Genomic DNA, 22,437 nt, shown 5'->3' with positions numbered 1-22,437 from the left:
TTTGAATGTAAGTATATGTGTTAAATAATTGAATAAACAAATTAAAACAGTGTATAATGGTGTTGTGTTTCGCGATTACAGTCAAGCGTTCATGAGACGGTCTGTGGAGATTTCTCCTTACAATGGGAGTCTGGTATGTGTCAGAATGACTTTTTCAGAGCAACTGTATATTCTCAGGAGACCCCCAGAAAACACTCCTCACATGTGATGTGTCATTCACGCAAAAAGTCAGTGGGTATTCGAAGAGTGCATGTCTACGTAACATGAGATGTCTTTGGTGGTGTCTTTTCTCATATGTAGTAACATCCTTATGGCCCACAAGTTGTTGTTGACACACGCAATTTGAAACAAACCTGTGATCATTATGGGTAAAGCTCTCAATTCGAAGACGTGACCATCAACATATGCTGACTGTCTACATATATTTTAGAGTAGATGAAGAATACTGTATTTTCAGTGAAGGCTAATTATCCCCGATATTTATTATGCTGTTAAAGATCATTCAGAAAAGTATGAGTACAGCAATAATGATATTCAGATATTGGGCTCAAGATTTATATTTCTATACTTTTTATTTATATAGCCTTTAAAACAGCAACATATTTTTGTAATAAAATAACCATCACATTTTCTAAAAGATACAACTCAAAAAGGAGTGTGTGTGAGGGGGATATACATTGATGATTATGATTAAAATAAGAAACTTTAGCAATCTAAAGCGAATGGTGTGAAATAAATCTAATACAAATTATTCTTTAGTTGAAATTTAAGTTTGTCTGTAGGGAAACTCCTTTTCAAGGAGAACATCTGGTTTACTCATCACCATCACGAATCAGTCTGTTTGAAGGGTCTGGAGCATCAGTTTCACATTGGAGTTTATCCCTGGGAGGACCATAGAGTTTTATTTATATTCCAACTGAAACATTTTTGAAAATATTTCATTCACAGAATGGATTTCAATGTTCGAAGAACATAATGTAAGCCATTTTTATGATTTTTATAAATTTTATAAAAGACTTGGAGATGTTTTTTGTTATCTTTAAAAGAAGTGCATGATGTGTTTTATAAGTTCAAAAACCTAAATGTTGAATTCTTGTTTAAGATGTTTAAGATGTACGGTGAATGATTTCTTTAGCTGTAGTAACATGTTTGTTTTATATTTATGATCACCTGAAAGTATTGTAAATGTTAATTTTAATAAACATGGAGATCGTCTTTAAAAAGTGCAAGATGTGTTTTATAAGTTCAATAAACTTAAATGTTGAATACTTGTTTGAGATGTACAATGGTTTATTTGTTTAGCTTTAGTAACATGTTTGTTACTTTGATGTTTTATAACTTCAATAAACTTAAAAAATATAAAATGAACGTTGTATAATGATTTGTTTTGCTGAAGTGACATGTTTGTTACTATGTTTTATATACATGACCGTCTAAAAGTATTGTAAATGTTTATTTTTATAAACATGGAAATGTTTAATATCATCTTTAAAATAAGTGGGTTATGTGTTCAATAAACTTAAATGTTGAATACATGTTTAAGATGTACGATGAATGATTTGTTTCGATGTAGTGACATGTTTGTTACTTTGATGCCTTAATAATAATATATATATATATTACCATCTTTTTTAACCCTCATGGTGTCTGAGGGGGTTTGCAGCCGCTGCTGATGTTTTGTCCTGCCCTGACATTTGTGTGTTTCCAGTACCTTAAAACGTATTTATGGTTATGATTATAATGTATTCCGCACAAATTGCGCTACAATAATACGCACGCAAGCGTGATCGTACATGTTTGCGTATTGAGAAAACAAAATACTTGTTTAAAATTTTAGTGACAATATTGTTTTACATGTTTTTAATTTGTCTTTTGCTTGTGTTTTGTGTTTGAGTTTGTGTCGTGTTTGCTTTTTAGTTTTTAGTTTGCATGTTTGTTTGTGTTTTGTGTTTGCTTTTTGTGTTTTATTTTTCATGTTTGTTTGTGTGAGTGTTTGTGCTTAAGTCACTTTTTAGGTTGAAATGTTTATAGGACTTATCAGATCACAAATTTGTATAAACATTTGAATATTACATTGATACAACAACGTAAATGTGATTTATGATGAAATGTCTTGAGTCCTACTATAATAATTTAAATGACTTAAAATATTTTATTACAAATGGAAGTGTGTTGAACTTTTTGTGTGACTGGTAGGTGTTCACTTTGTAGAGTACAAAAGCTTTATAAAAATATAGTAAATAATGTTTATAAAAAAAATATAGAAATAGAGAAAGTTTACTGTGATTGGGTAGGTTAAGGGTTGATACGGTTTCAAATTGACATGTCCATGCATGTCCAGGTCCTCTGACATGCCCAGGCATGTCCAGGCATAATCCATATGTTTTGGTCTGTTAAAATACATTTTTCCCTTTACTTATTTTGACGTTGTTGGCTCCCCATTACAATATTTACTACTACCTAAAAACTAGTGTAAATGTTATTCTTTGATTTAATATCATGTGTGATCACATCGTTTATATTCATTTCTTATTTATAGAAGAGAATACGACTTGGAGGACTGAATGTGTGTTTGTGTACATGATTGTGTTACACTGTTGAGCCCGAGTGTTATCATTTATGTTTTTAAAACATTAAAGACTTTGTTAATATATTTCATCGTACGGTTATGGACTCGTAACTGTTGTGATAATAGAGACTTTTCAATAATAAATATTTTTTATAGCAACTAATATATATTGTTGAACAAGTATTTTATATACACCCATCACATGTATGGTCACTTTTTCATACAGTGTGATAGGGACTGAAACATTATTAAACGTTTTTATAGTTTTATTTATTTTTATTTTTCAATCCTCGCAACAACAACAACTAACATTCATGGAAAAGATAAACATCTGAATAAAGAATGTGTTTTTCCGGCTTCTGAACATGTGTACTCGCATATGTTTAAAGAGATCCTGAGAACGGTTGCCATAGGGTTGACAGGGGATTAGTGACTGAGTCATATTCTTGATGAATCACCGATCAATTCACTGGGAAAACGCCAAATGCTCACGTAGTATGCCAATCTAGATTTTTTAAAAACAGATGTAGCTACTGTGAGAAATAATTTGGATCCTCTGCAAAAATGGTATCAGGTCCTCTCAAACTAAGACGTACTCATAACTGCTGTGTCTATTTGTCTCCTATTATTTTTTTATAGCAACTAATATATTGTTGAAAAGGTAATTTATATACAACCATTACATGTATGGTCACTTTTACATGAGATGTTCATATAACACTGTGTAACGTTAGCTCATGAAGCACTCACGGGCAGACCTGCAAGGAGTGAATGAGAGCAAAGAGGGCAAACAGACACACGCACGCTGACTTTTATTTTTCACCCTAGACTGTAAAAACGTAAGGGATTTAATGATTCAAATGTTAGAAAATGCATTATTATTAGTATTATCATTTTATTATTTAAAAGTGTATATATTTATCCTTTTATAAATTCTCTCATTTTAAAACTGTTGCTGTACGGTTTTCTCGGTGCCCTAATCAGATCTTCCATAGAATCTTTGTCCCGTTCCCTCTTGGGAGTTTTAGGTACCGCATCCATGTCTATGTATTTCACAGCTCTGATGCTCCGCAGATATGATGGGGAAGCCCTATTTATCTATGCTGAACGCAATCTGATACCCGTGCCCTACAACACGGACGTGGGGCTAGACCGTAAAATCGTCGAAACATTCTACAAACCTTCATTCCTCAACAAACACCGGACGGTCACGCACAGCTGCTGTATTTCTCTACCCGGATGACAAACAAACATCGGATGGTCACGCAAAAAGTCTATAATTCTCTAACCGGATGACAACCAACACCGGATGGTCACGCAAAAACCCATAAACCCGTCAGGAGTTAATCCCGCACCTGGTATGAATCTCATAAATCGTCGCAACAACTGCTTAACCTGTCAGAAGTTAATCCCGCACCTGGGTATGAATCTCATAAATTTGATGCAACAACCATAAACCTGTCATAAATTAATCCCGCACCTGTTAAAACCTGTCGTTAATCCTCTCAACAACCCATAAACCTGTCAGCCGTTGACATCGCACCTGCTCAATCCATCAAAACAAGGTCAGTAGAGTTCACTAGGTCAACGAGGGGTCAAACACGTGGGTGGGGACCGTGGGAAAGGGCGGGGGAGGGGCGTGGGGGAGGGGAAAGGTCAAAAGGTCAAAGCCATCAATCAAATTTTGACAGGTGGTGTCCCCTATTGCTACTCACCCCTAATGTAGGCTATATGATGTAGTATAATATATATTATGAAATGACCATCCTTCTTTCTGACATTTCTCTCTCTTTGTTTTATAGGCTATGAGAGTGTTGGTTCAAGAAAGAAATAAGTTGGGCATTCCTTTGCAAAACTCAGCCAATGAGAAGCATGAAATGTTTTGTAGTTCTTGTGACTGGCGTATGAAGTTGAAGCCCTGTACATTTCAGCCTTATGTTGAAGCTATTGATTCTCTCTGAAGGATTCTGGAATTCAGGAAGATCATCGCAGGAGGAGCGACTTTGTGTTTGTGTTTTACTGAGCATATACACAAATGTCTTTAATATCTCTCATTTTCATCAAGCCTGCTCACGACCCTGCAGCGGCTTTTGGCAACAGGATATGATTCTTTGGGGTGTATGGTAGTCAACATTTGAAGTGGATCAAAACCTTTCATCAAAATTGTCCTAAAAACCAACCCGTTTTTGTCTTAGGACAGCTTTGATTACCTTTTTTTGATCCACCACTACTGTATACAGTATTACAAGTAATAATACCAGTTGGACCCAACATGTGTCAGCATATCTTTTGTGCAGTTAATTGATTTTTAGGAAAGGAAATAAAAGAAGGTTGAACATTAAACATTAAAAGTTTTAATTGCATATAAATAATTATGAACGAATAGGGGACATGTTATGGTCAAATGTTGAATCTGACTTAAAAGGTAAAGAAAAAGAGGATAATAAATACATTATTCATGTTTTAAAAATCACCAAACAGCCTTTAAACCTAATCCATATACCCAATCTATATCTAGGTTATATCTGTACATCTGCTCATATACAGAGAAAAAAAAAACAATGTTGCAACATTGTTTGACCTTATCAACTAGAAACACAAGAAATTAACCAAAAAGCCATTTTGTGTTAAAAGAGTTTAAAAGGGTCAATAACCATAAAACAAGAGTCTGTATTTAACATACAATAAAGGCGGTTTCAATCTGGCCTCAAAAATGTTTATGTAAACAAACTGCTTTTGTAGCATTAGAGAATGACGGAACCAGGGGCCCATTCTTCACACGTTGCTCATTAAACCCAAGATCAAATGACACATCCAATAAGTGTCATGACCTGGCTAATTTGGTTCTTCAAACGCACGTGTTGTTGATGATTAGTATGGCTGGAATGAGTTATCTGAGATAATTAATCATGGGTTGGTTTAAAAAGGGCTATCTATCGATACTCGAAACCATGATCAGCAATGCAGCAATTGGCTGGCGGCAAGACAGTAACGTAATGAAAGCATATAATTAAAAAAAGACACCTGACGAAAAACTTGACTAATTTCTGGAATTTTATAAGGATTTACGATTTCTTGTATTTGTAGAGGCTTTCTTTTTTTTTATTTCAATGTAGTAATCAGCAATTCATTTAATGTTATCTTTGAAACACATTTGTTATGTGACAGCATTAATTTAAGTTTTTTATGGGTCAAGATCGTGTTATCTGCATCTCATACGTTCCATAATAGCTGTCACTACTCAAATTAATTGACTCTACACTATATAAATAGCATGTGTATAATACTCTAATACAATTATAAAGTATTTATTTTATGACAAATAAATCTTTCAATGAGTAAACCTGACTGTGTTTATTATAGACTACACAACATTATTATTATTATTTTCAAATTAATTTTTCAATTATTATTATTATTTTCAATTATTGTCCCTGGATCAGTATGGTACTCTTGTAATAAAGTAGCAATGGTTGGGACAGATTTTAAGTATCAATTCTGCTTAAAAAGATGCAATTTAATCCTGTTTACATGAAATAAGCCTGCTCCCGAGCAGGTTTAAGCTTCCAAGATAATGGCAAATCATCAACAATCAAGTCCACTAACTGAGTAAGCGACATACGAAGAACCGGCCCCTGGAACCAAGTTACTGTTATGATACTGTTTTAGCACAAACATCATGAGACTGCAACCTCAACCTGCCTGTTTGTCAACTTTGTGTTGATTTCCTTAACATCTAGGTTAAAGTCTGTGAATAAATGTGGTGGTGTGGTCTGAAGATTATCCACCCAAAATTAGATTAAGATTAGACTAACTTTATGGAATAAACAGCAAAACACACACACACACACACACACACACACACATACCCAATATTTTTGCATGTGGCCTTGACGTAATCCAAAAGCAGGAAGAGCAATCAGTTTTTTTAGATGGTACTATGTAATCACTCATCCAGAAGTGTCTCAGGTCTGTCGTATTCAAATAATCTAAAGTCTGCTTCATAAAGATGGTACAGTTTTCTCCTGTCAGCTATTGAAATGTTTGCAAACCATTCTTGCTCCCAATCTAGCGCTGTCCTGTTCTCGTACCCTGGGGGAAAGTGAATGTCATCCATCCCAAGAATTTTCAACAAATGTTCTGCATCCTCATCAAGAGTTTCCAGTTTCCCAATAAAGTCATACTCAATTTGGCACGGATTGCAGAGTCTGTACATCTGCTGCCAATGCTCATTGAATGGCTTCTCTTTCTCAGTCTGTGGATCTAACAGGTACTTAATAAAGTGAGTAAAGGACAATTTCATACCTGCGTCAAGGGCCTCATGAGAAGAATTAGGGGGCTTTGAAATATTAGCATAACGCTGAAGCATTACAGAGCCAAACTGTCTGTAGAACTCCTCATTAGGAAAAGCAAACTTGTTCCGGAAAGCAGAAATAAGTCGAACAAAAGGATCCCGTACAAAAAGGAACTTGGTGTAATTCTTCAGTTTGTGATCTATCAGAGGACGGGAGTAACGTCCAAAACGCCTCCAATACTTGTTAATTGTCTTATGCAGTGTAGTATTATGGATTAGTGTTAATGGTATGTCAAGAGGATCCAGATACGGAGCTCCATCAGGTGCCTTCAGGTTCTGGCTGAGCACAAACATGATTCGTTTCCAGTTGGTACATGCTACCTTCGGTACAAAACAGTAAATAACACCATGATAATCATCCACAATGAGATGTTCCAGGGCTTTGTTTGGAAGCTGGTCATATGTCATTGATTTCTCTGTGAAATTCAGGCTGCTATTGGCCGAGCAAAGCTCTCTTATAATATGCTTTCGATGTTCTTGACGCAGTTTGAGCTGTTTGAAATCTGGGGATGAAGACATTTGCAGATAAAAAGTCCCATTTCTTCCTGCATCCCAGCAAATGATGAAGATTGTGATCAGTACTGCTCCCAAAATAAAGACACATTGGAGCTGCTTCTGCAGTCCCATTTTTGCCAGGAGTCTATACCAGCTCTAAATACTAAATGTTATTGTCTCATAAATGAATCAAGTTGAGAATTCTGAGGAAAAACACAAATAAAGACATGTATGATTAAGAATTCACAATCTACCACCATAAAACATGATCCATCACTCACCAACTTTATTGCCTCCTGTACTGTACATTTCAGAATGTTCCACATGAAAACTCTTGATATATATCTTCCATTACAAGTGCTGGACTCCTTCACACTCTAAACTCACACACTACAATGCGTGAACATAGCATAAACAGTCTGCCTTGCCAGACTACATTATTTTTAAATGATATTGATTATGAGCCTGTTGGATTGGTTTGAAAGCAACTATCATGTTAAGCCTCCATTGCTTTGCTAGATCTGTAATTATAATGTCATGAGACAAATCTGATGATTCATAATTTGGCCTGTAATTGAGTGACAGGTGATTTGGAAATAATATGATATAAACCTAAATTTTCACTTTTACAGCATAAACATAAATAGCCTCTTACTCATATACAACACATGTGGAAACAAATTCTTTTTCAAAAAACAGAAGGGAAAAAAACCTTGTTAGACCTGATGACCTAGAAAAACAAGATCAAAGGTATAAAGCCATCACCTTTCTAATTAGTACTAACAAATCTTAAGTATTTGTTAGGGATGCACCGATCCTTATCGGACGATCACTTGCGCGTTTTGCCAGTAAAACCGGTTCTGTAATCAGCGGTAAATGCCATCAGGTGCGTGATTTCACGTTGAGCCGTATATACTACTCACAGCCATTGTTCACTGACGAGCTGCGCACATTCACACTGATAATGAACATTGATTTGCGCAGCTCGTCAGTGAACAATGGCTGTGTGTAGTATATACGGCTCAACGTGAAATCACGCACCTGATGGCATTTACCGCTGATTACAGAACCGGTTTTACTGACAAAACGCGCAAGCATGATCGGCCGATTCGTATCGGTGCATCCCTAGTATTTGTAATTAACTAATAATTATGTTAGATTATGTACTCATGGTCCTATCACGCTATGCAGTTTAATTTGAGATATCATGTGCTGGTTGAAAATCAGTTTGTGTGCTCTGATATTGAATTCTATTCTGAAAAACTTGTATATGAAGAGTCAAAGTGTTCAAGGGTTTATCAAAGCCAAAAGAGAACTTCAGACAACTTATTAGTTGTTTGTTTTATTTCATACTTTTATTTAACCAAAGCCAATTCTTTCAAAGAAAAGTCTAGTCTCCTAAAAAAGGAAAAAGAATATACATACAGTCTACAGTTATTTGTGCAAGTTTCGTTTGAGCTCACACTATTAAGATTAGGAGGGTGAGAATGTGAATGTTTTTTTTTTACCTCACATGAACACACTTCAGTGAGCCACAGTACTGAACCTGTTGTCATAGCCTAGTCTGCTTTTTTATTAGAATATGAAATAGCAAGGGCACATTTTCGCAGCGGGGCAGCTCGAGAACGCTGGACACACAAGTGCTGTGGCACTTTTGCCCCAAGGCTGCCGGTTTGGCTCTCCAAGCCAACATTTAAAGTTTGTCATCGAACTTTAGCTTCTTGTTATTATTATTATTATTATTATTATTATGTTGGCTTGGAGAGCCAACATACTGTTATGCTATTTAAACATATTATTATTATTCTGAGAATTTCTGAACGCTACTCCTCCTAGGGCTTTAAGGCTACAAGCCCCAAACTTGGCAGAGACCTGGGCCATTATCAGACGATGTATGCTATATCTTTTTAGGCTGATCAGACTTACAGTTTATTTATTATTAATTTTTGAAAATGAAAAATGTCCCATAGACTTGCATGAGCTGAGAAAAATGCCCCCTCTAAAGGAGCAATTCACTCCACTGAATGGAAATATGTCCCATAGACTTGAATGGGCTGAGAAAAATGCCCCCTCTAAAGGAGTAATTCCACTCCACTCAACAGGAGATCGCTGAGCTCTTACCTACTTTCACTTTGACATCGGTGGAAAATGCAAATAAATAACGCCTTTAAAATTAAAATATTCGAGCGATTTAATTCAATCCACCCATCAGAACACATCAAGAGCTGAATTCAGCTGTTTGTGAGCTGTTTTATTTAAAACCCTAAGCATTTCCTTCACCGCAAAGTCCAACTTGACTACGTAATGCGTCATGTCAAGCTCGTGCAAGACGAGCATTTGTGGTTAAAAAGTATGTACATTTGTATTGTTTTAAGAAACCTTAATTTCTTTAAGACTGAAAAAAAGATATGAACATCTTGGATGACATGGAGGTGAGTAAATTATCAGGAAATTTTCATTCTGGAAGGGAGCTTTAAAACACAAAGCTGGAACATTCTGTCAATGGAAGGGAAAGAGTTAAATTATGTTACATCTAAGGGGTTTGGTTGACAAAAAAGCTTGGGTAGTTTTTGTATAACAGATGAAAAAAAAGTTATCCCACTACTAAAAATGGTGGAGCATTCATTGTCTAAGGAAATGGCCAAAAAACATCTGTGGTGGACCAACAGCTGGCAGAAATGATGATCCAGCAACACAGAAAATCCATTATACAGTCAATGAGTATCCTAACTTTGGAGAAGAACATCAGGTGCGTTCTTCATGCTGTACTCAGCTGACATTTAACTATTGATTTTAATAATGAATTTTGTCCATTTTAGGTAACTTGTGGTGTCATTTAGATGCAACTCTTCAGAAGACAAAACAAATAAATAAATAATATTAATAATAATAGAGCTGACTGAGTGGTTTCGGGGTTCTTGTTGTTGTTTGTTTTTTGGGGGAGATTAAAAAAAAGTTAATGTATTTTTTATCATTGTAGAGTGGCTGTATCCACACATTGTTAAAGGAGAAATTCATCTCAAGTACAACAATTTACAGATAATGTACTCACCCACTTGTCTTTCTTTCTTAAGTCATAAAGAAATTATGTTTTTTTGAGGAAAATGTTTCAGGATTTCTTTCCATATTCTCCTATGGTTCCCCCAAATTTGGGCTGTATCCGAAATCGCCCCCTATACCCTCATTCACTATTCCCTACATTAGTCCACTCGTACAGTTCACTTGAAGGAGTGAATGAAAACGAGTGAGTGAATTCGGACACTAAGTGCACCGGAAGGACTGCCGCTTTTGCATAGTATTGCTTACTGTTTAACAATCATTTAAAACGGACAGTTCGAGTAGTAAGATTAAAGGATTTATCTTGAACTATGTCAAGGAGTTTATGTATAAACCTTGGTTAAACAATTTAATAATCAATTTACAACAAATTTGTACCTGTGTTGTACGCTGCATTACGCAGTGGACGAGCGCGTTGTAAAATGAACAGATGGATGATTCAGCTGCGGGCGCCATCGTCTGGAGAGACGCGGGAATTCAGTCGGCGCGCGACTCTCACAGTGCATTATGGGTTATTTCTAGCTGTTGAGCGTACATCGGTTGTACACTCGTTTTTGCGGTGCATTGTGGGATTGAATGAGTGCACTCGAGAACGTCCACTATGGTTTCGAACACCACTTAAAATGGCTGTCCCCTCAAATAGTGCCCTATTTGAGGGTATAGGGGGCGATTTCGGATACAGCCTTGAACTTCCAAAATGCAGTTTAAATGCAGCTCTGAAGTCACATAGCCCGCGAAACAACAATGACAGCCCGTACAGGTGCGGCGTTTATTCAAGTAGTACACGGTGAAAAAATAGACGTTAGGACAATATAACATTGCAATCAAATTAATAATAATACTATAATAATAATATAAATGCGCTCAGGCAGTTTGGCGTGACTTGCCTGGAACGCTACAAAGTCGTGAGTCATGGTTTGAAGTCGTGATTTACGGGCTCAAAACCTGCCTGGAACCCAGCATGAGACGCAGAAAATGTGACGTATTTGGACACGAGCGTGGCTTCTGACCCCACTTGGAGCAATCTGCATACGAGTCCCTCAGTTGTCCTCAGTGTGAAAAGATGGATCTCAGAAGCATACAGTCATTGTTGGAAAGGGTTCAAATACACAAAAAGAATTTGTGGGACATGAAGAATTTTTCTGAAGAACAGCAGGCAGTTTAACTATTCAGGACAAACAAGGGATTCATAAACAACTATCACTAAACAAAACAAAAAAAAAACACACATTTACAGTGTCCAAAAAATAATGCTGTTTATTTATTAAATGGCTATAAAAAAAAAAAAACTGATCTCAAACTGTTATACAGTATATTCTCAATAGCAGTCCACTATATTCTCTTCACACTGCTGGGCTGCTGAAAGGATGTCCTCCATTAGCGATCGGGGTGAATTTACAACATGATCACTACTTAATGTCAACATCTTCTTCATGTCATCTAGATCTAGAATCTGCAGTATCTTGGGCAGGCTAAAGTCTTTGATGCAGTTTGGACCACTGTCGGTTCTCTCATCAGATGCTTTGTTGATGTATCTTCTCTCCACCTCATCCCCCCATCTATTCCCACATACATTTAAGACAAATGTGCTGTGATTCATATCTGCGGTCTCAGCTGTAAGTGTTCTAAGTTTGACCAAAAGTGCACAGGCTTTCTCACACACTGGTCTGTCGCAGTCAAACAAGCTGTTCAACAGCAAGTCAAACAGCCCATAATCTTTCAGTCTGCTCAAAGCTTGCGTGAAGTGCATCTCTTTGGAGGAACCGAAGTTCTGGATTGCATACGGACAGGAGGTCAGTGTCTTCTCCATCAACACTTCAGCTAGCTCCAGCGTGTGCATTTTCACTTCCCAGTCAAAATCGTTGCCTCCCAGTGACAGGACAGAGCTCAGGGACGAGTCCAAGACTCTTTCGGGGTGTGATCCTTTTAGCCATGATGTGAAAACTTTGACCACTGCTCTACGAGGGAATCCTTCTGTGTCCTGTGAGAGAATGCTCATCATCTGCACCAAAGCCTCTTCCTGAAGTCCAAACGTACATAAAAACGTGTGATTATACTAAGAATATCAACATTCTGCCAAGCTTCAGGTCATTAAAATGATCAATTTCATCTCCAGACAAGATCAGGAAGATGTTGTTGACACTGGTGGTCCAAACTTATTTTAAAGGCATATCAGACTCAAATCTGGTCAACAGGTGGGATTGCAACAGTTGAATTCTTGCTTCGTGAAGAACATACTGTTTATGAATTGTGTCATTTAAAGGGATAGTTCACTCAAAAATGAAAATTATCCCATGATTCCATCCTAGGTGTTTTAGACTTTCTTCTTTCAGACAAATACAATTAAAGTTATAATAAAAAATGTCATAGCTCTTCCAAGCTTTATAATGGCAGTGAATGGTGGTTGAGATATTGAAGCAAAATAAACTGCATCCTTACATTATAAAAACTGCCACTTTTAAGATCATATTTGAAAAACTGGAATTATGTGCAATGAGTAATTGACTCACCAGAAGGTTGCTGTTGTTCACAAGGGCCGTCTGATGGAAAGAAACAATGACTGCCTCCCCGACAGCAGTCACAGCGCTAGCTTTAACGTAGCCTTCTGCGTCTGCCAATGAAGAGAGGAGAGCAGAGGCCATGGCGCTGGTGTGGAGAGCTTCAGTGAAACCACTGTTACCTGGGAGAAAGAGACACACAATAAAAAGAATAAAAATGATCACAAAAATAGTCTGCACAACAAAAACTGAAATGATGTAAGTGTAGAGATAGATATGATTTTGGTACCATTGAGGGCAGCAGTCAGCTGGGTGATGAACTCTAGTGTGGAGTCTCTCACTTCCCATCGCAAATCACACAACCGTTTTTCCAGTACAGAAAAGAGGTCTGCAAAACACACATGGCTAGCTTCATGAGCATCTACTGCTAATAGCAATAGCACAATTGCAAGTTATTAAGTCAGAATTGTGAGATATAAACTTGCAATTCTAAAAACATATCAGTTTTTCCCCCCCTTAAAAATCAGTCTTTATAACTTGGAATTAAGAGTTTACATGAGAGTAAAAAAGTCAGAATTGCAACATACAAACTTGCATTTACAGCAAATAAAGTCAGAATTGTGAGATACAAACTCGCATTTGCAAGAAAAAATGTTTATCTCATAATTCTGACTTTATGACTAGCAATTGCAAGTTTATATCTCACAATTCTGACTTTATAACACAAAATTGAAAGTTAAGTCAAAATTGTGAGATATAAACTCGCAATTCTGAGAACATATCAGTCTTTTTTCCCTTAAAAATCGGACTTTATAACTTGGAATTAAGAATTTACATGAGAGTAAAAGTCAGAACTGCGAGATTTAAACTCAAAGTTGCGAGAAAAAAAATTTAAATTGCAAGAAAAATCTCAAAATTGCAAGATACAAACTCGCATTTACAAGAAAAAAAAGTTTATCTCATAATTCTGACTTTATAACACGCAATTGCAAGTTATTAAGTCAGAATTGTGAGATATAAACTCACAACATATCAGTCTTTTTCCCCCCTAAAAATTAGACTTTATAACTCGCAATTGAATTTATATTGCACAATTCTGAGATATAAAGATATAAAATTTCCAATTGCAAGAAAAAAAGTCAATTGCAAGATACAAACTTGCATTTGCAAGAAAAAAAGTCAGAATTTTAGTAGTTTATATCTCGCAATTCTGACTATAATTTGCAATTGCAAGTTTATATCATGCAATTCTGAGGAAAAAAAAATGAAATGTGAGATAAAAGTCATAATAACCTTTTTTATTTTTGATTCAGTGGCGGCATGGGTTTCCATACATAAAGGTTTGAAACAAAATGCGAGTGAAAATTTATTTTATTTTTGGGTGGACTATGATAAAGGACCTCTAATCTAAAAATGAAATCAATTTAATAGTTTAGTGTAAATATAGTTTAATTATTTTTTCAACAAGGATAATTTCAGCAGGCCTATTTTGTCAAAATATCACAACTCTGTTGAAATTAAGTTAAAGAGCTTCTCACTAGGGATGCACCGATCCCTATCGGCCGATCACTTGCGCGTTTTGTCAGTAAAGCCGGTTCTGTAATGAGCGGTAAATGCCATCAGGTGCATGATTTCACGTTGAGCCGTATATGCTACACACAGCCGTTGTTCACTGACGAGCTGCGCACATTCACACTGATAATGAACATTGATTTGCGCAGCTCGTCGGTAAACAACGGCTGTGTGTAGTATATACGGCTCAACGTGAAATCACGCACCTGATGGCATTTACCGCTGATTACAGAACCGGCTTTACTGACAAAACGCGCAAGCATGATCGGCCGATACGTATCGGTGCATCCCTACTTCTCACCATTGCTGATAAACTGCAGGAGATCAGGGAAAGGCAAACACACAACAATCCACCTCTTAATGGCCTGAAATGTTTTCTTCATAACCTTGGAAATCACAGAAAGCTTAAAGTAAATAAAGGGTTTCAACAACCAATTAGCTTTGAAGGCAAAAATCTGAAGCAGCTAATATTAGTAACATAAAGTATACAAACACTCAAGTGCACATACTTACTGTGGCATGGGAATCTGGACTCTGTAAATAGTCCAAGAGGACACCAAATATGTCCTTTCTTAAATCCACATTTTCTAGATATAGAAAGATTAATCAGGTATTAAAACCATTCAACACCAATCATTTTCAATGACAGCGATGCCAAAACAAAGTCACTGACCTCTAAACTAAAACATCCATAATTTATAGTTTTTTTTTAATAAACCAAGCCCAAAATCAAAATGATAGTTCTGCTAGGATATATCACATTCTTAGATATATCGTTTAATCAGGTTGTATTTAGGCAAAAAATATTGTGTATATTGATAAGGATATCTTTTGTATTACGATATGGCTTACTCATCACATTTCAATATTAACCTCACCTTCATACACGCTGAGGGCACGTAATGTATCCAGGCCACACATCTGAACTTTGCAGCAGCCAATCAGGTGAGTGAAGGTATTAATATGTAGCAAAGAGGAGGGGCAATGCCCAGAGCACATCCTCAGAAGCAACACTACAGAACTGGTGACTGAGTGAATGGAAATGTCTTCAAAGAGGTATTTCTAACAAAGAAAAGGCACATTTCATTGTGCAGTCGAGGTCAAAAGTTTACAAACCCCTTTCAGAATCTGCTGTTCTTCAGAAAAATGATTTGGTTTTCCAGCAATTTTGTGTATTTGAACCCTTTCCAACAGTATGATATTCAACTATTACAGAAGGTTCAAATGCTCACTGATGCTCCAGAAGGAAAAAACATGCATTAAGAGCCAGACAGATTTTACACACCTGGCTCTTAATGTATTTTTTTCCTTCTGGAGCATCAGTGAGTGTTTGAACCTTCTGTAATAGTTGAATATGAATCCCGTAGTTGTCCTCAGTGTGAAAAGATGGATCTCAAAATCATACAATTATTGTTGAAAAGGGTACAAATACACAAAAAAGATGGAAAACCAAAGAATTTTGTGGGACCTGATAGATTTTTCTGAAGAACAGCAGACAGTTTAACTGTTTAGGACAAACAAGGGAATCATGAACTATCACTAAAAAAAAAAAAAAAAAAAAAACACAGCTGTGGATCATTCAGGGAAGAACACAATTTTAAGAATCAAGTATATATGTTAACTTTTGAATGGGGTCATTTTTATAAATTCAACTATTATTCTCTTTTGTGACTATATGTAAACGTCTTTTATGTTAAATATCTTATTCAGGTCAGTACTAAATAAAAATTGTATTTTGGTGAAATAATTAACATTTTGACAATTCTGAAAGGGGGGTGTAAACTTTTGACCTCAACTGTATAGTACACACATTATTATATTTATATCCATGGCCACAGACATACAAGGTCAAAGCCATCCATCTAGAGCAAAAAAAAAACAAAAACAAAAAAACAGCGAGCCCAATGGAACACAAAAATGTGTTCAGTGTGAACCAGCTCTAAGAAGCAGGTCTAAGCATAAGTCTACTTACTGTGTGTGCCAGCTCAGCTAGGCTTGATAAACTCTGCATGAGGAGGGAAATACATGAGGCTTTCTGGGACAGCTGTTCCTTCAGGGCTACATTAATTTCCTCTTCTGCTTGAGGCTGTGTTGACACACACTGCAGGGGAAGCAAGATGATATTCGTAGCCTTCCTCTTTAAAACTTCAGGACTAAAGGATAAAGTGAGAGAGAAAATTTGAGTGAATAATACAACAAATTACAGACTGTGAGTATTTTGCACTATGTATATGTATAAAAGTCTATAGTAGTCACCATTTCTCCAGCTTTACAATTAGTGCCGCACACTGAAAACACTCCTTTTTGTTTCCATCACCCAACATGGCTTCTAATAACACATCCACTTTATACTCTGATTGGCTGAGCAGAGGCGTCCTGTAACAGACAATAAACATTTCCTTGCATGCTTGCCACAAAAGCATTTCTGAGAATAGCATTGAGTACATATTATAGAATGTACATTGTTGTACAGTCTTTAATCTGAAATAAACTATATTATTATTGTACTGTATAATAATGAATTCATAAATTAAATGAAAAATGTAATAAAAGGTGCAAAAATATATTGAAAAGTATTATATTACCTGTTTAACTACAAAAATTATAATAATCAGGATTAATTAAATGTAACTATTAAAATATGTAAGGGATAATGTATGTGTTTCATTGACATGAAACTATTTGCCAAATAAATAATTGCATAGACAAGAAATGTTGATCTAGGAATAATCATAATATACATAATTACATCATAATTACTTAATAATTATACTATACAGTCGTGGCCAAAAGTTTTGAGAATTACATAAATATTGGAAATTGGAAAAGTTGCTGCTTAAGTTTTTATAATAGCAATTTGCATATACTCCAGAATGTTGTGAAGAGTGATCAGATGACTTGCATAGTCCTTCTTTGCATGAAAATTAACTTAATCCTGAAAAACTTTCCACTGCATTTCATTGCTGTCATTAAAGGACCTGCTGAGATCATTTCAGTAATCGTCTTGTTAACTCAGGTGAGAATGTTGACGAGCACAAGACTGGAGATCATTATGTCAGACTGATTGGGTTAGAATGGCAGACTTGACATGTTAAAAGGAGGGTGATGCTTGAAATCATTGTTCTTCCATTGTTAACCATGGTGACCTGCAAAGAAACACGTGCAGCCATCACTGCGTTGCATAAAAATGGCTTCACAGGCAAGGATATTGTGGCTACTAAGATTGCACCTAAATCAACAATTTATAGAATCATCAAGAACTTCAAGAAAAGAGGTTCAATTCTTGTTAAGAAGGTTTCAGGGTGTCCAAGAAAGTCCAGCAAGCGCCAGGATCGTCTCCTAAAGAGGATTCAGCTGCGGGATCGGAGCGCTGCCATCAGTCCTGTGTCATGCCAATAGTAAAGCATCCTGAGACCATTCATGTGTGGGGTTGCTTCTCATCCAAGGGAGTGGGCTCACTCACAATTTTGCCCAAAAACACAGCCATGAATAAAGAATGGTACCAAAACACCCTCCAACAGCAGCTTCTTCCAACAACAGTTTGGTGAAGAACAATGCATTTTCCAGCACGATGGAGCACCGTGCCATAAGGCAAAAGTGATAACCAAGTGGCTCGGGGACCAAAACGTTGAAATTTTGGGTCCATTGCCTGGAAACTCCCCAGATCTTAATCCCACTGAGAACTTGTGGTCAATCCTCAAGAGGCAGGTGGACAAACAAAAACCCACTAATTCTGACAAACTCCAAGAAGTGATTATGAAAGAATGGGTTGCTATCAGTCAGGATTTGGCCCAGAAGTTGATTGAGAGCATGCCCAGTCGAATTGCAGAGGTCTTGAAAAAGAAGGGCCAACACTGCAAATACTGACTCTTTGCATAAATGTCATGTAATTGTCGATAAAAGCCTTTGAAACGTATGAAGTGCTTGTAATTATATTTCAGTACATCACAGAAACAACTGAAACAAAGATCTAAAAGCAGTTTAGCAGCAAACTTTGTGAAAACTAATATTTGTGTCATTCTCAAAACTTTTGGCCACGACTGTACACTAGACAAACAAACAAAAAAAGTTTGTTTAATGCTTCTGAAATATTTTATGATCACCAATTTTATCATTTTAAATAAAAGTTTTCTATTTTGATATATTTTAATGTAATTTATTCATTTAATGCATTATAGCTGAATTTATTGGCAAACTTTTATTACAATTTGAACATCTTTATTCAAATGTTTTTTAAATGTGTAATTTATTCCTGTGATGGCAAAGCTGAATTTTCAGCTGTCACATGATCCTTTAGAAACCATTCTATCATTATTCTAAATTGTAAATCATTCTTGCAATTACAGGAATAAAATATTTGTAAATTTTATAAAATATATATAAAAAAGAAACTGTAATAACATTTCACAATATTACTGTTTTTAATGTATTTAATGCTTATTTATTACACACTTTTGACTGGTAGTGTATGTTGTTATAATGTAATGTTGTTGCTAATAAAAATATTTAAACTGAATAAATATATACTACCAGTCAAAAGTTTTTGATGAAGACTTTTAATGTTTTTAAAGAAGTCTCATCTACTCATTAAGTCTGCATTTATTTGATCCAAAGTACAGCGAAAACAGTCAAATTTAGAAATATTATTACTATTTAAAATAACTATTTTCTATTTGATGCAAAAAATTCAGCTTTGAAATTACAGGAATATATTACATTTTAAAATGCATTTAAACAGAAAGCAGCTATTTTAAATAGTAAAAATATTTCACAATGTTACTGCTTTTGCTGTATTGTGGATCAAATAAAAGCAGGATTGGTAATTCTTTTAAAAACATTAAAAATCTTACTGTTCAAAAACTTTTGACTGGTAGTGTAGAAAATGTAATAAATGTCCTATTTAACTCACCTCACAGCAGCTTGTAGAACAGTTATCAGAGTCTGCGTCAATGATTCAGACCCCCTGTTGACCAAGACCTTCAGAGGTTCCAGCACATCTTTCCATAACATGCTTCTGATAGGCTCTCCACATTGAGAGAGAACCAGTGACAGAAGCCGTAAGCCCTGGAGGACCTGAGGCTGATCCTCTGAGCTCAACGTCTCGACCACAGCATTCATAATCTCAGAGGAGACCGAGACCCAATCAGGCCTCAAAGACAATTCCTTCGATCCCACAGCATCGCTGCCGTTGGTCACATTTGATGATGTGAGGAAGTTTAGGATATGCACTAAAAGCTGATTAGCCAAACAGGCAACAAACAGACTCCTGTCATTCTGCAGCTGGAGCATCACTTTGATGAGTCCTGTGAAAACAATGGCACAATAAAAAAAATTTATTGCTTCATCTTAAACTAAAGAACAGCTGACAGGCAACTAATTAGAATAAATAGAATTTATTATTGGCTTTATTGTTCATCATAATAATAATCAATGCGTCACTGTATTTTCTTTGAATTCTTTAAAGTATAGAAAGTTCAAAAGAACAGCATTTATGTTAAAAAAAATATTTTTTATGTAAAAGTCTTCACTGTCACTTTGGATCAATTTAATGCAATTTGAAAGTATTAATTTCTATTCTATGTTAAAAAAATTCTTGCAATTTATCTGCCATCTAAATTAATGTAGTTGCAATCAAACTGCAATCTAAACCACATTTTGTTGCACTCGCTTTAATACACTTTGTGGGCTATAACTCTGTTCTATTTACTTACCAATGTCCATTTTTAAACACATATGCTTTCCAAATTATTTTGGAGCCTGTGACAGTTCTTACCATTTCCACATATGAAGTCCAAGGCTTGCTGGTGTTCCAACATATTCAGAAGTCCCTGCAGCCAGCCACTGCGAACCGAGGCATCCTCCCAGAGATCACACGCACACCATGTTTCCCGCTCAAACACAGACACCAAAAGACCTCCCTCCTGATGTCCATAAACACACAACACAATGAACACATGAACTCTCAACCAAAACCCACTTGAGGCCCTCAGCAATGGGCCCATGAGGGCAAAAGTGATTTAAATATAAGATAAATTAAATATAAAATGATTTAAATATAGCAAAATAAGCTAAACCAAATATAAATCAAGATGTAAACTGACATCATATTTCTTAATTAATTTCTTCAACAACCACCATTATTATTTTTTTAAGAAGCAGGATTCCCAGTCTTGGAAAACCTTTATATACTTCATATTATTATTATTTTTAATTCTCTTCTGCTTACCAAGCCTGCATTTATTTGATCCAAAATACAGCAAAAGCAGTAATATCGTGAAATACTTTTAGTATTTAAAATAACTGCTTTCTATTTGAATACATTTTAAAATGACATTTATTCCTGTGATCAAAGCTATATTTTACTCCAGTCTTCAATGTCACATAATCCTTCAGAAATGATTCTAATTCTGATTTGCTGTTCAAGAAACATTTATTATTATTTATTATCAATATTTAAAAACAGTCTTTTTTTTTCAAGATTCTTTGATGAATAGAAAGATTCAAAGATCAGCGTTTATCTGAAATAAAAATCTTTTGTAACATTATACCCTACACCATTCAAAAGCTTAGACTCAGTATTTTGTTTTTTGTTTTGGGAAAGACAATATAGAAATGAATACTTATATTTAGCAAGGTTGATGATAAATTCATTTATAATGTAAAAATGTATAACAAAAGATTTCTATTTCAGATAAATGCTGTTTTTCTGAACTTTCTATTCATCAAAGAAACCTGAAAAAATTCCACTCAGCTGTTTTCAACACAATAATAATAATAATAATAAATGTTTCTGAGAAATCAGATAGCAGAATAATAATCAGAATATTAGAATGATTTCTGAAGGATCATATGACTGAAGTATTGATGCTAAAAATTCAGCTTTGAAATCACAAGAATAAATTACATTTTAAAATATATTCAAATAGAAAACAGTTATTTTAAATAGTAAAAATATTTCCAAAATTTTACAGTTTTTACATTACTTTGGATCCAATAAATGCAGGCTTGGTGAGAAGAAGAGACTTTTTTAAAAACATTAAAAATCTTACTGTTCAAAAACTTTTGACTAGTAGTGTATATATATATATATATATAATTATCAGGGCTTGGAGTCATAAATTTGTCTCTGTGCTAGACATTACTTTAGCCAAGCACTACACAGCCAAAGTAGACAGTCAAATGTCTTAACTGTCTCACCTCAAGCAAGTCGAAGCCCTGCACTGTGGCAGCCAGAAGTCCAGTCAGTTTAAGGGTATAAGACAGGATAGCGGGATCTGTAGTTTTACATGTACATACACTGGAAATGAAATCCCGGAGACACGGATGATGCTGTAAAAGCACCTGTCCATTGCCTGAAGAAACGCATAGTAGTTACATACATATAGACTACAAGTACCAAATTTACCAAAACTTATCAACCATTTAAAAAAAATATCAGGTTGATCCCAGGTTACTCACTTTGTCTGTGCAGCTCCATGAACCAATCAAGCAGCTTTTCTAAAGAGGTGTCATCAGGTGGAGACTGCTTTGGGTCAGCTAGGACCAGGCAGACCGCAGGTAGCAAAGATAAGCAGTCACTGTCCATCATATTAAAGTCCCTGGATCACCAGCACATAGTATCTCCAAACAGGACGAGACTGTTTAATGTAGAAGTAGCAACAATACAATGTTTAAGTTACCTTAACACAACGAGGTGCGTAAGTGTAGAGATGATTCAAACGTTTATCAAACGTTTCTAACTGTCCCGTTCAACAAGACACTCAAAATAAAGTTTAAAAACATCTACACTCTAAACGTAACTATAATGAGGAAGAAACAACGACTTATAGCGTTTAAAACAGCTTGATATCAAAGTTGCCTGCACTTACTGTACTTGCGCTCCGTACGGCGTG

The 22,437-nt window shown here is 35.6% G+C and overlaps 2 protein-coding genes across 2 annotated transcripts; both read right to left on the bottom strand.

Annotated features, from left to right (window-relative positions):
* Positions 1 to 6,515: 6,515 nt before the first annotated feature.
* On the bottom strand, positions 6,516 to 7,550 carry LOC141337342 (carbohydrate sulfotransferase 12-like). Its single transcript, XM_073843137.1, has one exon. It carries the CDS (start codon positions 7,548 to 7,550, stop codon positions 6,516 to 6,518), a length of 1,035 nt encoding a protein of 344 aa, XP_073699238.1.
* A 4,149-nt stretch (positions 7,551 to 11,699) lies between these two features.
* brat1 (BRCA1-associated ATM activator 1) lies at positions 11,700 to 22,365 on the bottom strand. Its single transcript, XM_073842726.1, has 12 exons — positions 22,004 to 22,365; positions 21,743 to 21,897; positions 20,319 to 20,466; positions 19,455 to 19,848; positions 16,802 to 16,921; positions 16,518 to 16,698; positions 15,424 to 15,607; positions 15,059 to 15,132; positions 14,847 to 14,931; positions 13,263 to 13,361; positions 12,986 to 13,155; positions 11,700 to 12,495 (listed from the first exon to the last, which is right to left on the bottom strand). The coding sequence occupies exons 1-12, from the start codon at positions 22,131 to 22,133 to the stop codon at positions 11,794 to 11,796; spliced, it is 2,442 nt and encodes an 813-aa protein (XP_073698827.1). The 5' UTR covers positions 22,134 to 22,365; the 3' UTR covers positions 11,700 to 11,793.
* Between the last annotated feature and the right edge of the window lie 72 nt (positions 22,366 to 22,437).

Source organism: Garra rufa, chromosome 6 (genome assembly GCF_049309525.1).
Source record: "Garra rufa chromosome 6, GarRuf1.0, whole genome shotgun sequence".
Classification (NCBI taxonomy): domain Eukaryota; kingdom Metazoa; phylum Chordata; class Actinopteri; order Cypriniformes; family Cyprinidae; genus Garra; species Garra rufa.
Note: the sequence above shows the minus strand (reverse complement) of the source record. Positions and strands in the feature narration are given on the sequence as shown.

Bases quoted from the DNA above. Each gene is read 5' to 3' on its own strand.
- LOC141337342 (XM_073843137.1), bottom strand. From the start codon at position 7,550: ATGGGACTGCAGAAGCAGCTCCAATGTGTCTTTATTTTGGGAGCAGTA.
- brat1 (XM_073842726.1), bottom strand. From the start codon at position 22,133: ATGATGGACAGTGACTGCTTATCTTTGCTACCTGCGGTCTGCCTGGTC. The intron at 16,699-16,801 runs GTGACTACTATA...TTTATCCTTTAG, and splicing joins ATTGTAAAGCTGGAGAAATG to TCCTGAAGTTTTAAAGAGGA. The intron at 12,496-12,985 runs GTGAGTCAATTA...TTTGGACTTCAG, and splicing joins TGAACAACAGCAACCTTCTG to GAAGAGGCTTTGGTGCAGAT.